Source organism: Myxocyprinus asiaticus, chromosome 37 (genome assembly GCF_019703515.2).
Source record: "Myxocyprinus asiaticus isolate MX2 ecotype Aquarium Trade chromosome 37, UBuf_Myxa_2, whole genome shotgun sequence".
Taxonomy (NCBI): domain Eukaryota; kingdom Metazoa; phylum Chordata; class Actinopteri; order Cypriniformes; family Catostomidae; genus Myxocyprinus; species Myxocyprinus asiaticus.
Window position 1 is genome coordinate 37,742,533 of NC_059380.1, and position 13,932 is coordinate 37,756,464.

At 39.1% G+C, this 13,932-nt stretch overlaps 2 protein-coding genes across 5 annotated transcripts in view; one reads left to right on the forward strand and one right to left on the reverse strand.

Annotated features, from left to right (window-relative positions):
* Positions 1–2,844: 2,844 nt before the first annotated feature.
* Positions 2,845–7,368, forward strand: LOC127427892 (uncharacterized). Its single transcript, XM_051675811.1, has 2 exons — positions 2,845–5,103; positions 5,233–7,368. The coding sequence occupies exons 1-2, from the start codon at positions 4,956–4,958 to the stop codon at positions 6,345–6,347; spliced, it is 1,263 nt and encodes a 420-aa protein (XP_051531771.1). The 5' UTR covers positions 2,845–4,955; the 3' UTR covers positions 6,348–7,368.
* A 2,290-nt stretch (positions 7,369–9,658) lies between these two features.
* The window catches only part of LOC127427883 (E3 ubiquitin-protein ligase TRIM62-like), an 88,267-nt gene continuing 83,993 nt past the window's right edge, over positions 9,659–13,932 (reverse strand). For all 4 annotated transcript variants that reach the window (XM_051675783.1, XM_051675782.1, XM_051675781.1 and 1 more), the window contains one exon: positions 9,659–13,833. In XM_051675783.1, coding sequence (XP_051531743.1) covers positions 13,283–13,833 — 551 coding nt within the window. In that variant the 3' untranslated portion in view covers positions 9,659–13,282. The remainder of the gene's footprint in view (positions 13,834–13,932) is intronic.

The window sequence follows — 13,932 nt, forward strand, 5'->3', positions numbered from 1 at the left end:
ATCAGCCACAAAATTAAAACCACCTGCCTAATATTGTGTTGCCCTCGTGCTGCCAAAACAGAGCCTTCTGAGATTATATTCTTCTCACCACAATTGTACAGAGTGGTTATCTGAGTTACCGTAGACTTTGTCAGTTCAAACCAGTCTGGCCATTCTCTGTTGAACTCTCTCATCAACAATGCATTTCCATCCACAGAACTGCTGCTCACTGGATGTTTTTTGTTTTTGGCACCATTCGGAGTAAATTCTAGAGACTGTTGTGTGTGAAAATCCCAGGAGATCAGCAGTTACAGAAATACTCAAACCAGCCCATCTGGCACCAACAATCATCCATGCGATTATCTAATCAGCCAATCGTGTGGCAGCAGTGCATAAAATCATGCAGATATGGCTCAGGAGCTTCAGTTAATGTTCACATCAACCATCAGAATGGGGAAAAAAATGTGATCTCAGTGATTTGGACCGTGGCATGATTGTTGGTGCCAGATGGGCTGGTTTGTGTATTTCTGTAACTGCTGATCTCCTGGGATTTTCACACACAACAGTCTCTAGAATTTACTCTGAATTGTGCCAAAAACAAAAAACATCCAGTGAGCAGCAGTTCTGCGGATGGAAATGCCTTGTTGATGTGAGAGGTCAGCAGAGAATGGCCAGACTGGTTCGAACTAACAAAGTCTACAGTAACTCAGATAACCGCTCTGTACAACTGCGGTGGGAAGAATATAATCTCAGAACGCTATTCTGAATGCGGGTTGGCACTGTTTTGGCAGCACGGGGGGGACCTACACAATATTAGGCAGGTGGTTTCAATGTTGTGGCTGATCAGTATTGAAGACTATTAATAGTAGGGCAGGTGACACACCATTCCTTTTTTTCTTTCCTGTACCGATAAAGGAATAACTGCATTACATCTTTTTTATACACCTCTGAATTTTGGAATGTAAATAATGAGGCTGGTTTTAGGTTGCAATAGAATAGAATAGATTAAATAGAATATTTACATGGGTTGGCTGATGGAAATTGTTGTAGGTACAGCTGTGCAACATACATGAGAGAGTGTGTGAGAAAGGCAAATGTGTGAACAATATAATGTAAAATATACAAAACAAAAACTGCAATACACTATAGAGGGACTGTTTTATTAAAGGAATATTCAGAGTAAAATACAAGTTAAGCTCAATCAACAGCATTTGTGGCATAATGTTGATCACCATAAAAACTTATTTTGACTTGTCAAAAAAAAATCTGGATTACAGCAAGACACTTCCAATGGAAGTGAATGGGGTCCAATCTGTAAACGTTAAAACACTCTGTTTCAAAAGTACAGCCATAAGACATAAACAATGTGTGTTAACATGATTTTAGTGTGATAAAATCACTTACTAACCTTTTTGTGTAATGTTATATCCAATTTTACAACTTTGTTGCCATGACGACTTAACACTGTAACCCTGTGATCTGCAAAACAAAGATTTAAACAACTTTAAAGCTCAAAAATTACACAAATTTAAAAGAATTAATGCAAGTGTGTTTATAATATTATAAGCTTCAGATTTCTGCCTTTAAACCCTCCAAAAATTGGCCCCATTCACTTCCATTATAAGTGCCTCAATGTAACCTCGAAATATATATTTTTTGTGGTATGCCACAAATGCTGTTGATTTTGCTTAACTTGAATTAAACCCTGAAAATTCCTTTAACATTACTAATGGTTCTTGCACAACATTATGACACTACGTACTATTGTTTTTGTTCATAAAGTCTTCTCTACCATTTACATAAAAAATAACAGACTAATAAAATAATCTTTATTTTAGTTCTTGCATCTAACAAAAAAGCAAATCGAAACATTTCTATCGAAATGAATTATGGATTTGTTTGAAAATTGACACTGCAAGACTGTGTCAATGTGTTAATGTGAATATTTACAAATGTTAATTACAACTGAAATTTTGTATTAATCCATTTCATTTGATCCTTTTATATGGGTTTTCTGTTGTATTTGTCTGGCTTCATGCAATATGCACATCCCCTTACAAGTTCTACATAAAATAAAAGCATTTCAGAATTTCCTTGTCAGGTTTCCTTAGTTTGTTTCCACTTCCTCAACTGGGCAATAGATGGTAGCATGTGCCAATACATCTTCAGTTTGACTGTTACAGGATTCAAGGTTTGCGAATGCACCAATCAATACACATCCTTCAATGTTCTTGGAGGAACTCCTTAAAGGAATGTTCCGGGTTCAATACGGAGGAACGAGCCTAAATACAGTTTTGTGGTAATCAACATTATGCCACAAATGCTGTTGATTAAGCTTAACTTTTATTGAACACGGAACATTCCTTTAAGGATCTCCCAGACCTCACTGTGCCAAGTCATGTCCAATAAGTGACATGAGAACCTCATTCGAAGATGAGGAGCAGCATGCCTAAGCAGTTGAACTGGTTTCTGTTTGAAAGATATAGGCAAACACTGACACTCCCTCTAGAAAGACATGTGCTCGCATTTACGGAGATCAGGAACGGCAAAAAAGGAGGTAGAATGTATAGACACATCCCACTGGGGGAGGGTAAAGAGCATTGCACACATACTCTTTGACAAACATGCAAAGACAAGCCAGTGTCAATACACTCTGAGTGACTGACTGCTGCTGTGTGATCAGATAAGGAGCCATCTTCTCACTGCCCTGTCTAATGTTCAACCGGTAACATAAGTCTGATCTTCTAGAGCATTAGCTGGAGATTCGTAGACAACCTGTGGCTTTCAGCGTGGCATCACTTTAAGCAACTCTCTGGCCTTTGGGGGCACTGTCAGGTCTTTTCATTTCTGGTTTCTGGTGAGTGAATCTTGTTCTGGCCATGCAATTAAGGCTTTGTTGTGACATTTGGTTAAATGTTGTTCTTTTCATTAGAATGTAACATTGCAGAGTGGATTGAATGTTGAAAGGTTCCAATTGAAGTTTAAGTCTGTGCTGAAAGATAAACTGGGAATGAAATCAATATAGTCATATAATGGGATTTTATGATACATAAAAATCTAAATGCAAAATGCTCAGTGTAAATTTTGCATATTACATAACATATGTAGCATACGTGATACAATTAACAGATTGACAACAATAGTGTAAAAACATCAGGAGTGCCAGGGGGCTGATGATGGTTTATTATGTCACATCTATTACCGTCAGTTGCAGCTATTGTCATGCAATACCTTTAAGGATTCATTGGACAAAAGATGCTTGTTATGTAAATGATGGTTTACAGAATACAACCTTAGGACAGGAAGAAACAAGAAAAGATTATATAACACCAAATTTCCAGCCATTTATTATTCAAGAAAGCAAATGTGCATCAAATTTTAGGAGGAAATTATCCTGTTTGAAATATGCTTTATATCGCAAAATGAGTAATTGACTGAATACTCAAAACATGTTTGATTTCAAAGTGCAAAGTTTTGTTAATTATTCTACACAGCATACAGAAAAAACATGTGATTTACTTTCATGATGAAATAAAATCTAATTTCACTAAAGCAAACCTCTTACATTTTTGTCAGTTAATTATTAAGCATACAGTTCTTTTTTTTTTTTTTTTTTGGATTTTTCCCCTTTTTCTCCCAATTTGGAATGCCCAATTCCCAATGTGCTTTTTAAGTCCTTGTGGTGGCGTAGTGATTTGCCTCAGTCTGGGTGGCGGAGGACGAATCCCAGTTGCCTCCGCGTCTGAGACTGTCAACCCACACATCTTATCACGTGGCTTGTTGAGCGCGTTGCCACGGAGACATAGCGCGTGTGGAGGCTTCACGCCACCCACCGCGGCAACCACGCTCAACTCACCACGCGCCCCACCGACAACGAACCACATTATAGCGACCAAGAGGAGTTTACCCCATGTAACTCTACCCTCCCTAGCAACCAGGCCAATTTGGTTGCTTAGGAGACCTGGCTGGAGTCACTCAGCACGCCCTGGGATTCGAACTAGCGAACTCCAGGGGTGGTAGCCAGCGTATTTTACCACTGAGCTACCCAGACCCCAAGCATCCAGTTCTTGAAAACCAACATGCAACATTCAATTCCCACTTTAAACATAGCTGCAAGTGGCAGTTATCGATATTCAAGCAGCAGTTCAGCAAAGTGGAGAGAATTACCAAAACTGCCAAATTTGAAGGAAAAGATCTGTCAGGGCAAAGTAATTTCATTACTAATTTGTGGGTATTCTGTCTTGTCATTTTGAGTTTTCCAAAAAACTTTTTTCAAACTCTTCCGAGACCGTTAGTCTGATTCACACCAAATTATGCATGCATCACGTAGAGACCCTCATGACAAAAGTTTTCCAAAAAATGTTGATTCAACAAATTGAAATAAGCCAATTCACTTTTTGGACGTAGCCCAATTCATTTATCGATCTTCTGAACGAGTTGACGAATCAATTTCTTGATAACTTTTTGTCACAGGGTCTTTAGATGATACATGCTAAATTTAGTGCGAATTGGACTAACTGTCTAGGAGTAAAAAAAAAAAAAGAAAAAAAAAGGGGTTTTCAGAAAACCATCCATTTGGGTCCATCCTGCCAATTTGGTCTCTCTAGGACTTACAGTTTTTGCTGCCCAGACACTTTAAGGGCTGAAAAAGAATGATGATTATGATAATCAGAATTACAATAAGCTTTACTGCCAAGTATGCTTACATATACAAGGAATTTGTGCTGGTGACAGAAGCTTCCAGTGCACAAACAATACAACATATATATATATATATATATATAAATCAGTACAAATACAAAAAGGGTTACAGCACCTTTGATGCTTGGACCCCCTAAAAATCTATTTCCATCAGTTGCACATCTTGTGTATTTAACATTAGCTTCCTTCCAGATAATGTGCATTATAAACCTTACATGAAATATGAACTAAAGCTATCTTTTTTTATTCTTCTCGTTTAAGCTCCTCTTTTGTAGATGGAGGGTGTTCTGGACACAACGCTCTTTCTATGCATGTGCAAACTGACGTGTAGCGCGATCTTCTACCCTGTAGTCGCGCAAACCATTACCGCAGTCAGTCTTTGCTGCAGCTGCTTGTTGTTATTCACTGACCTCGCTATCACCCGTAAGCTGAACTCTTGATCTTTGGCTTCTCCCCAAATATCTCTGAGAACCTTAGCCATTCTTCACATGTCTGTCTTCATTACCACACCCTGATTCATCAGCATAACGCCTCTCTTTTCTGTTCCTCCAGTGTTTCTGGTCTACGTCAGGTTGGCAGAGTCCTGGATGACGCCTTCTCAGGTGTCTTCCGATGTGGTTGCACTTCGATTCCTCCTCTTTCTTTGTCAGGCCTATGGATTTGTACTGTTGTTGATGCCACCTCTGATTGCTGTAGAGTTGTTGGTTAACCTGTTGCACCCACAAAAAGAGAGGACAGAGGGCAAGGATACGGAGACAGAGCTTGCGGAGGGGGATACAAGTAGACAGCGGCACCAGAGTGAGTCTCTTTCTAGAACGATGGGCTTTCTTGGTTGTCTTCTAGCATGGAGTGTGAGTGGGATTTGCAGTAGTCAAAATTGGATGCGGGGACAGCTCTCGGTGGAAGCCTGTTTGGAAGGAGGTGGTTGCCTCGTAACTTGTCTTCCCTGCGTTTTCAATGCCTCCTCTTCCGGTATGGATGAGATCTCTTGGGTTCTTCCTGCTATGGTGCTTATGTTGAGTCTCACAGGGAGCTTGGGCCTACTCAGGACGAAGCTGGCCCACACTGTACCTGACTCACCAAAAAACACATCGGCGGCAACGTGGGGCAAAAGGAAGGACTCTGTTGCCCTCGGGCTAATGCAAATCCAGTGGCCCACATTTGACAGAACTGCAGTTCCAAATGCGTCACAAAGCCCTGGCACAGACACAAAAAAAACAGCCGACAGCTGTGCCGTTCACAGGGCTGAGTTTGTGTACAATGAGCAGCTATGGTTCTGTCATGGAAGCACAGTCCTGTGCACTTACCAAACCGGTTTGGCGGACAGTTGTATGCAGAAACAAAAGCAATTAACCAGCCATGCACCGTTTTCAAATTCAAAAACAGAACTTCTGCTGAGAGTGACATCAATTGAACTCAACACAGTAGAGCATTATGTCTATAACAGGACAGACCCAGTCCTGAGACAAGCCCTACAAACTCAAAGGTGGTGGTCTTGGCATCATAAGAGGGACAATACCTGCCTGGGGGGAGAAATGTTCACACTTGTATGTGTGGTTCTGGTTTGCGTGTTTCCCACAGTTGTTAGTGGTAACATTGTCCTTATCTTAAACCTAGAGAACTTGGTGGTGTACACTCTGAAACTTATCTTTCTGCCTATCACATAGTCCCTGTTCTTGAAGTGACTGTAATATAAATGCAAATGAAAAAAGTCTGTGACTGATGACTATGAATGGGAATGGTAGGGAATTGAATGATTCCGGTTCCCTAAAGATTCAATTAACAACTCATTTAGCACTTTTGAGGACGAAAACCGTGTGACACATTGGGGCATAAACGTATGCCCTGTTCTTTGCATGTGCTTGGCACTCTAGATCACAAATTGTCCGTGTATGTCATCTTTTTAGATCGTTCGCTTCTACAAGTCCAGTGTAGATGGCCTTAAGCCATTGCAGAGCGACAGGTATACACAGGGTGTTATGTACACAATACAGTAACATTGTCAGCTCATTTCTAACTGGTTCAGAATATCAAGAACTGCTCTGACCAATTCAGTGACTGAACGAGTCATTCAAACTGATAAATGATTTGTGAGTCTTGACCGATTCATTGAAACATGTGATTTGTTCATGAATCGTAACATACTGTTAATAGTAATTTAGTAGTGTTCCAATAACTGTAATAAGAATGCACACATTAAAGAAAAGTTCACAGAACCAAACATCATGAAAATGAGGTATCAGTATCTTTTTTTTCTATGGTTCTGATAAGAATCTGTTTCTAAATTCCTAGCCATACAAATGACAGAACAACAGATTACGGTACAAGAGATGTTTAAACTGTTGGGAAAACTTGCGAGGTCACCTGAAAAGTACACAAGCAGTTGGCCGATCCATCAATGTTTGTGTAGTAAAAGATAAACACATTTGATGAACCGTCTACTCACATGTACTGCAGGAGGGACCTGGGAAAAATCTGAAAGAAAACTGAGAAACTGAGATCTTAAGAATTCATGAATGTATGAGGTGTATTTTCTCTTGGTTTCAACTAAGAAATAAAAAAACACTGTTTTTTAGAGTGCCAGTTGGTTTCATACGAGACTATTACGTTATTTTACAATTTACAATTTACCAAAAGGATTGAGCCAGAGGGGCACTGTGCTTTTGAGCAGTGGCATTTAGGGTTAACACAACAACAGCAACAAAAAAAACTGCAATAAAATATTTATGCCTACAGAAGTGCTTGAAGGCACAGGAGATATTATTTGTCATGAGCACATTCATCAAACTCTGTAGCTTCATGCAACTTGTCATACAGTTTAAATCAGTACAGTGGAATGTGTGGTTTTTATGAAGAAACACATTCATGACCGAACAAGCAATAATAAGAACTATCACAATGGCAGTTAATCTCAGTTCAAACCTCTTGGATAGGGTTTCAAATCTTGAAGTATAACCTTTCAACACCAGAGGTCTCCCTGCACTGTCTTTTGAGGCACTTGGCATTTGAAAATGTATGCTGAAACCGGATCTCGAAAGAAGCTTTTGTTGAAAAGTCCTCCTCCTATAGCTTTTTCAACAGTACCAGAGAGCAAACTCTACAACTTACAGCACATACAATCTTCTACCAAAGAACTCTGACTTGCACATACATATACACGCCATTGCAGGTGGGTGGCTCACTGCAAACACAGCAGAGCAAACTACTGTGCCATGATTGTTCACAACACAGTTTGCATTAGCACTCATGAAGGCAATAATATGAAACCTAGTGACTCTAAATGAATTACCCATTAACAATAGCAGTTGGGTTTAAAATAAATGTCACTAAGCACAGTTTGGATAGGGCGAGCAATTCATTATGGGGTTGCATCTGTCAAACGGACAAAAAAAAAATTATTAAGGGAAAAGGACCGAGCACAACACTACCGTATAGTTTTATTGACACACACCACTCTAAACCGAATGCAATTTTGGTTCCGTAATCACTGGGTTTTCTATGTAAACATTAGTGGTGTAAATGGCAAGTTCCATCACGATACAATCTTATATCGATCTTTTAGCGATCCGATGTTTGCGATACCTCAACGTCTGCCGCAATGCATTTTGAATTCGATTTGATTCAGCGGCCTGCGATCAATATGAAATTATATGATGTGCCTATTTTACATAATCGGTTACATGTTTATTATCTCAAATATGCTAACAAAATATAATTTGACAATTGAATTGAGCTCTCTGAAAAGTGCAAATCTAGTATCCACACTGGGATATCCACAACAAAATAAGGTACTTCATAATACAGAAAAATAATATTAAAAAAATAGTCACAAACATGTGATCATCAATCGTTTGATGACAGTTCATTGCACTGTGAAATAAAAATCAATCCAAAATAAAATCCTTACATACCCATGACTTAAGCAAACATAATTCATGTTTTTTCCTTGAGAAGAGAACTTCAACTTTTAAAAACGCACCTCGAGACACCGTGTTCTTTTTCATAAATACAAAAGAGCTACACAACTCATTACAGAAGCCTATTTTCGTTTTCCATTTTTCAGTGTTTTCACTCGCATCGGTTTATGTTTTTAGAGGATAATGTGATGTTTAGCACATTAAATTTGTAAAAATTGCCAAATAAAACATGTGGCTCCCAATGCTTATATTTTGCTTAGACTTTTGACAGTGCCTCAACCATCTAAGTTGAAGGAGTAGATGACATTAAGTGATGGCCAAAGGTTAGTTACTTAGGTTACTAACACTTTAAACATTTGTTGTTCTCCATCTGGATCTCTTGTTTCGGTAGTGGAACCAAAAAGCTGTACAGCTACAATCAGAATAATTATGGTGCCCCCAGATGTTGGTCAGGAAAACTGAATATTCTAGCTTTTAACGCATTTGGTCTTAATGCCGCCTAAGAATTAATTTACATGAAGAAAATCAGATACATCAATTGCAGTTTCTCAGAACCTAGTAAGCTGCCTATCTAGATAGCATTTTAACATTCACTGAATATACACAGGACACATTCTTGCAGCAGAAGGTCTTTGGGTCGATGCATTTAATCTCGATTTATGAGCACCACATTTGCATGACAGTGTGTCAAATTAAAAGTAGTGCAACATTATAAAACATGTCTTGAGACCCATATGTTTTGTTCAGTTCCATTGCAGTCCATCTGTGTTTTAAATGCAAGAACATGTTTTGTGTGAACAGCCCCTAAGCCCCAATTTTGCGCAAAAATGCTGTCTAGGTGCTAAGAAGCCCAGAAATGCCGTCTATGTAGGCTGCTCATTAGATTTTGGGACATTTCCACAGAACGACTTCAGTCTTCATGTCTGTGAGAAAGGAAACATTTCAATGGCAGTAAGTGAAAGTTAGACAGCATTCTTTCTGTTTTTGTCTCATTCCATCTACAAAAAGCTTGTTTTCCACTTGAAACTCCATACCACGCACTCATACAGCTTGGCCTGGTGTTGAAGACAGGGGTATGACAGAACCTTTTATTGCAGAGATATCCAAAAACCAAAGATTCAAGTTTGACAGGAAACTTGTCCTGAGGGACAACTCACCTGCCAGCATATTTTCATGATCTCATTTTATTCCAGTAAGAATGTTGGCCGTCAACACTTTCACTTGGAATGCAACAACAATGCAGGCAACAACGTAATACTTGCTTTCATTTAATAACATGAAACACTCTCGAAATATAAGATCTATAAACAATGTCCCAAGTCTCCAGAGTTTAATTGAGCCTTGTAAGACAAATCACGCAAGCCATTTTTCTGCAGTCTGTTGGACAAAGTGCCAATGACGATACCTAGTTTACAGATGGAGGCAGCAATTCGTCAAAGGCAAGTTTTGTCTTCTGATGCGTCATCTTTAGACGTTGTTTGGAAAGAGATATTGGAGAAATGCATGGTCTCACCTGTTAGAAATTGCTAAAGATGGTGAAGAGATAAATGTTTGAGAATTTCACATGAAAAATATGTTGACTTTTAAGAATAAACATCGGGTATATGCAGCAAAAACGTAACAGGCAAACTGCAAATTAGTTGACAAATCTTCACACTGGACCACAGTAAATAAAATAAAATAAATACATAAATAAATATTACATTTACACTACCTATGGCAATGGAAGTATTTAGCTGATTTAGCAATTTTTTTAGTGTACATTTTCAAAAAAAGGAAGAAAACAAAAACTGGCTTCCTAATAGTTACACCCCTGAAGGTAAAATTTCTACTTAGGTAAAAGTTGTTTAAATATGTGCAACAGTCTCTTATTTTTCTTTAGTACACCTTAGGCATCTCTTTGATTTGATTTGTTCACATTGCTTAACTTAAACATCAAATAAAAAAAGAAAAACAGATATAGTTACGATTTAAAGTCAACAAGAAAAGGAACCCACTTTAATTTCATAATCTGACTTTTTTCTACATTAAAAAGGATATTTAATGAGAAATAAACGTAGAGCGGGACTTACTTTTTTGGAATGGTTTTTGATTGGAATGCGTAAAGTGGGCATTATCTGAATGAAGCCATGTGGTTGAAGGTGAGGCTTTTGAAAAATAAGAGGGCTTGGTGACATCAACCGAAAAGGTAAGTTGTTTCAGAGGAGGAGCAAGATATTACATTTGGATTAAAGATTACAAAGACATTTTCTTTGAAATTAAGTGAACCAATGAATTGTGCACAATACGAAGAAAAACATGCATAAAGCAAGTAAATATAGTCAATTATGATTTCACACAGACTCTGAAACTACAGCTGGAGAAGTAACTGTTTTATTCACATGCCAGAGCCAAATGTCACTTGGCAAGCGATCATTTTGGACCCTGCACTGGACTATAAACAATTACCAAGTGAAACATAATGAAGAGTCAGAAATGTTTTGGTTTTTCCATTTTTTTAATTGGACGTTAAAATATTTTTTCTATGAACCTCTAGCAGGCAGAGCTCACCAGAGTGCATTTAGACAATGACGGGTGCAAAACAGCTTTCATCCAAAGACACAAATCATCATCACCAACAACAACATAATCCTCAGAAATCTATACGTATATGTATAACTATATATCTTAAAGAACCCATCACCACCACCTAACAATAATAATAATCATATGACTGCATCACATAACAAGCAGCAACCTTGTGTAATACCAACCTCATTGAGGTCTATTTCATAAATGTCCTAACCAACACATCCAACAACACCAGTTGCATCTTTACCTTTTAACACCAAAAATTATAGAACACAGGTACATCATAAACAGGAGTGGAAAACTTCAACTACAATAAAATATGGAATGGATTCAAAGTCTGTCCATCATTTCCAATGAGATCAGTGGAATTTTCCCACCAATTTGATTGCGGCAGCAACGTCATTGGAAAAAAGTTATAATTACTTGGAACTCTAGGGGTTTGTGATAGCTCTTTAGGGTGTTACAACAGTCAGGCCAGGTCACACAACCAAGCCTTAGAGAAAATTAGTGCACCGAATGTTGACATGGCAAAAGTGGCAACATCAATTCAGGGCAATCGCGGAACATTTATGTGTGTATTCTGATACAAAGTTCTCAAAGAGTGTAGTGTTTCCATTTAAAACTATATTTGCACTTTAAAAATGTTATATTTCTTTAAAAAGGCTCTTCAGTCTTCTCCCTGAAATTTCAACAGATAATTATTTACACGCGAAATGAAAACCACTGATATTATCAACACAAGAGGCATGGATTTAGTCTCTTTAAATGGAAAAGTCTTGCAGCCTTCTTGCACAATTATGACCTGATTAGATGTGTAAAAGTTGACAGATGGCGGAGTGCACAAACCAGTGTACTCTTTAACACTTCGGGACAGCAGAAGACCCTGAACCTTGGAATGTTTTAGAAAGTAAGCAAAGGATGAAAAAATAAAAGGAATACCATACTAATGAAACAAGAAGGGTGCAGGGATACACTTATCACCAGTATAGGAAGGGCGTAGCCATCGCCTACGATATGTACAAATGCACAAAGTCATGACCCCTATTTCATTATAGCAGCAGACACAATAGTGGCATTCAAGCCCCTCTAGCACTGCCATGAATCTCAACTAAAAGGGGTAAAACAGAGCCAGGGAGGGAGTCATCAAAATTGATAGATCTAATAGAGAACACAATCATTCAAGCACACAAATACACAAAAGCCCAAAGTACATTTTGGTTTTCCAGGTGAAGCTATGTCTCATGAACAGTGCAATTGCTGCCTAGTTTTACTAGAAACAGACAATTTGTACACCTCATCTGCACATGCGCCTGCTGCTGTCAGTACTAAAGAGTATGCATAGAGCAAGTCCGTTTGGGCTTGCAGTCAAAAGTGTATACTTTGAAAGGCTGAGTGCTCAACTGTGCACAAGACAAAACGGCATAAGGAAAAACCATAGCCTTAACAGGACTGCAAAATCAATCACCGTCACAGTCGTGGAAAAGCATGACTTGAGGAATGCAATATTCCGAAATCACCATTTGTGCACCTAACGGGGGAAAAGCAATAAAGTTTGTACCGCACTAGCTCACTGGTCTCTATCAGTGCACAAGATTTAACCATGTGTCAAAATATCAGATAGGGTAGCGGTACAACGGCAGACACATTCCACAAATGCACAAAAAGTTGACTGCACAAAACAAAACGGGCAACACATTTCATATTTCTGTCATTACAACAGATAAGCTTTTTTCCAGACTAAAGCCATAAAAGAGGGAGCATTTGAACCCTGTAGGGGCTGAGGGGATCTAAGACAGTGTATTGTGTGCACGCAGCTGGGGAAATCTTGGGCAAGCAAGAAGGCCATGGCAAGATTACAAATGACTGACAACACTAAATGTACAAATCGCCCATAGGCGCCACTTAGAAAAGTGCAAGGCTCTCAATTTTATGTACTCTTCAAGTTCCAACTCCAGGCACTCAATGAGCCTTGCGTTACATCCATCAAACAGTTCACTTTATTCAGTACCATGTAGGCTACCCCTCGAGTGTCTTGCGGCAAGCTGAAAGAAATAAACTTTATCGCACATACTAGTTTTTCCAATTGCTTAGAACGAAGTCTGCTGACTCAGTTCCTATAAACGTACTGTGTTAATTCGCAAGGGCTGCACGTTCTTTCCATTCGCATGACTTTGACCAGGGCTGAAGTATGGAAAAAGTTTAGCGAGGAACTTCTCTCGGTACGTGTAGAGCCAGGACATGTCATCGGCATTGTAGAAAACCAGCAAACCTTTAGGGTAATCCAAGTAGACGCCCACCTTCTCAAGCTTGCTCTTTACGTTGAGGCGCGTCCAGGGCTCGGTGCATGCGCTGTACTGATTCCCGTCATGCATAACGATGCAGTAAAAGCCTCGACTTGGTTGGATTTGAATACTACCCTTGCGGTTGACCGTCTCATTGGCCACACCGATCATCCACTGGGTTTTCTCGGATACCATTACCTCCCAGTAGTGGACACCACCGGAGAAACCTTCAGCTCCTAGCACGGATACTTCCACATCAAACCGGCGTGGGGAATCTTGAAGTGGCTGTGGATGCAGGTTACCATATGCAACTATGGTGCAGTCGTCCGACAATATCAGCCGTTGATGAGCAGTGATGGGGTCCATGGTTAAAGCAGCAGGCACTGTGAAGGTAAGGACAGTGGAAATGAAAATCAGTGCTTTAACCCCCCCCCCCAAAAAAAACACAAAAAAATTAAACACACTCTAGTCAAGTACACGAA

What these genes read in the sequence shown, in the direction of transcription:
- LOC127427892 (XM_051675811.1), top strand. Translation starts at nt 4,956, where the DNA reads ATGGAGGGTGTTCTGGACACAACGCTCTTTCTATGCATGTGCAAACTG. An exon ending in CACTGACCTCGCTATCACCC is followed by an intron (nt 5,104 to 5,232) that starts GTAAGCTGAACT and finishes CTGTTCCTCCAG; the next exon opens with TGTTTCTGGTCTACGTCAGG.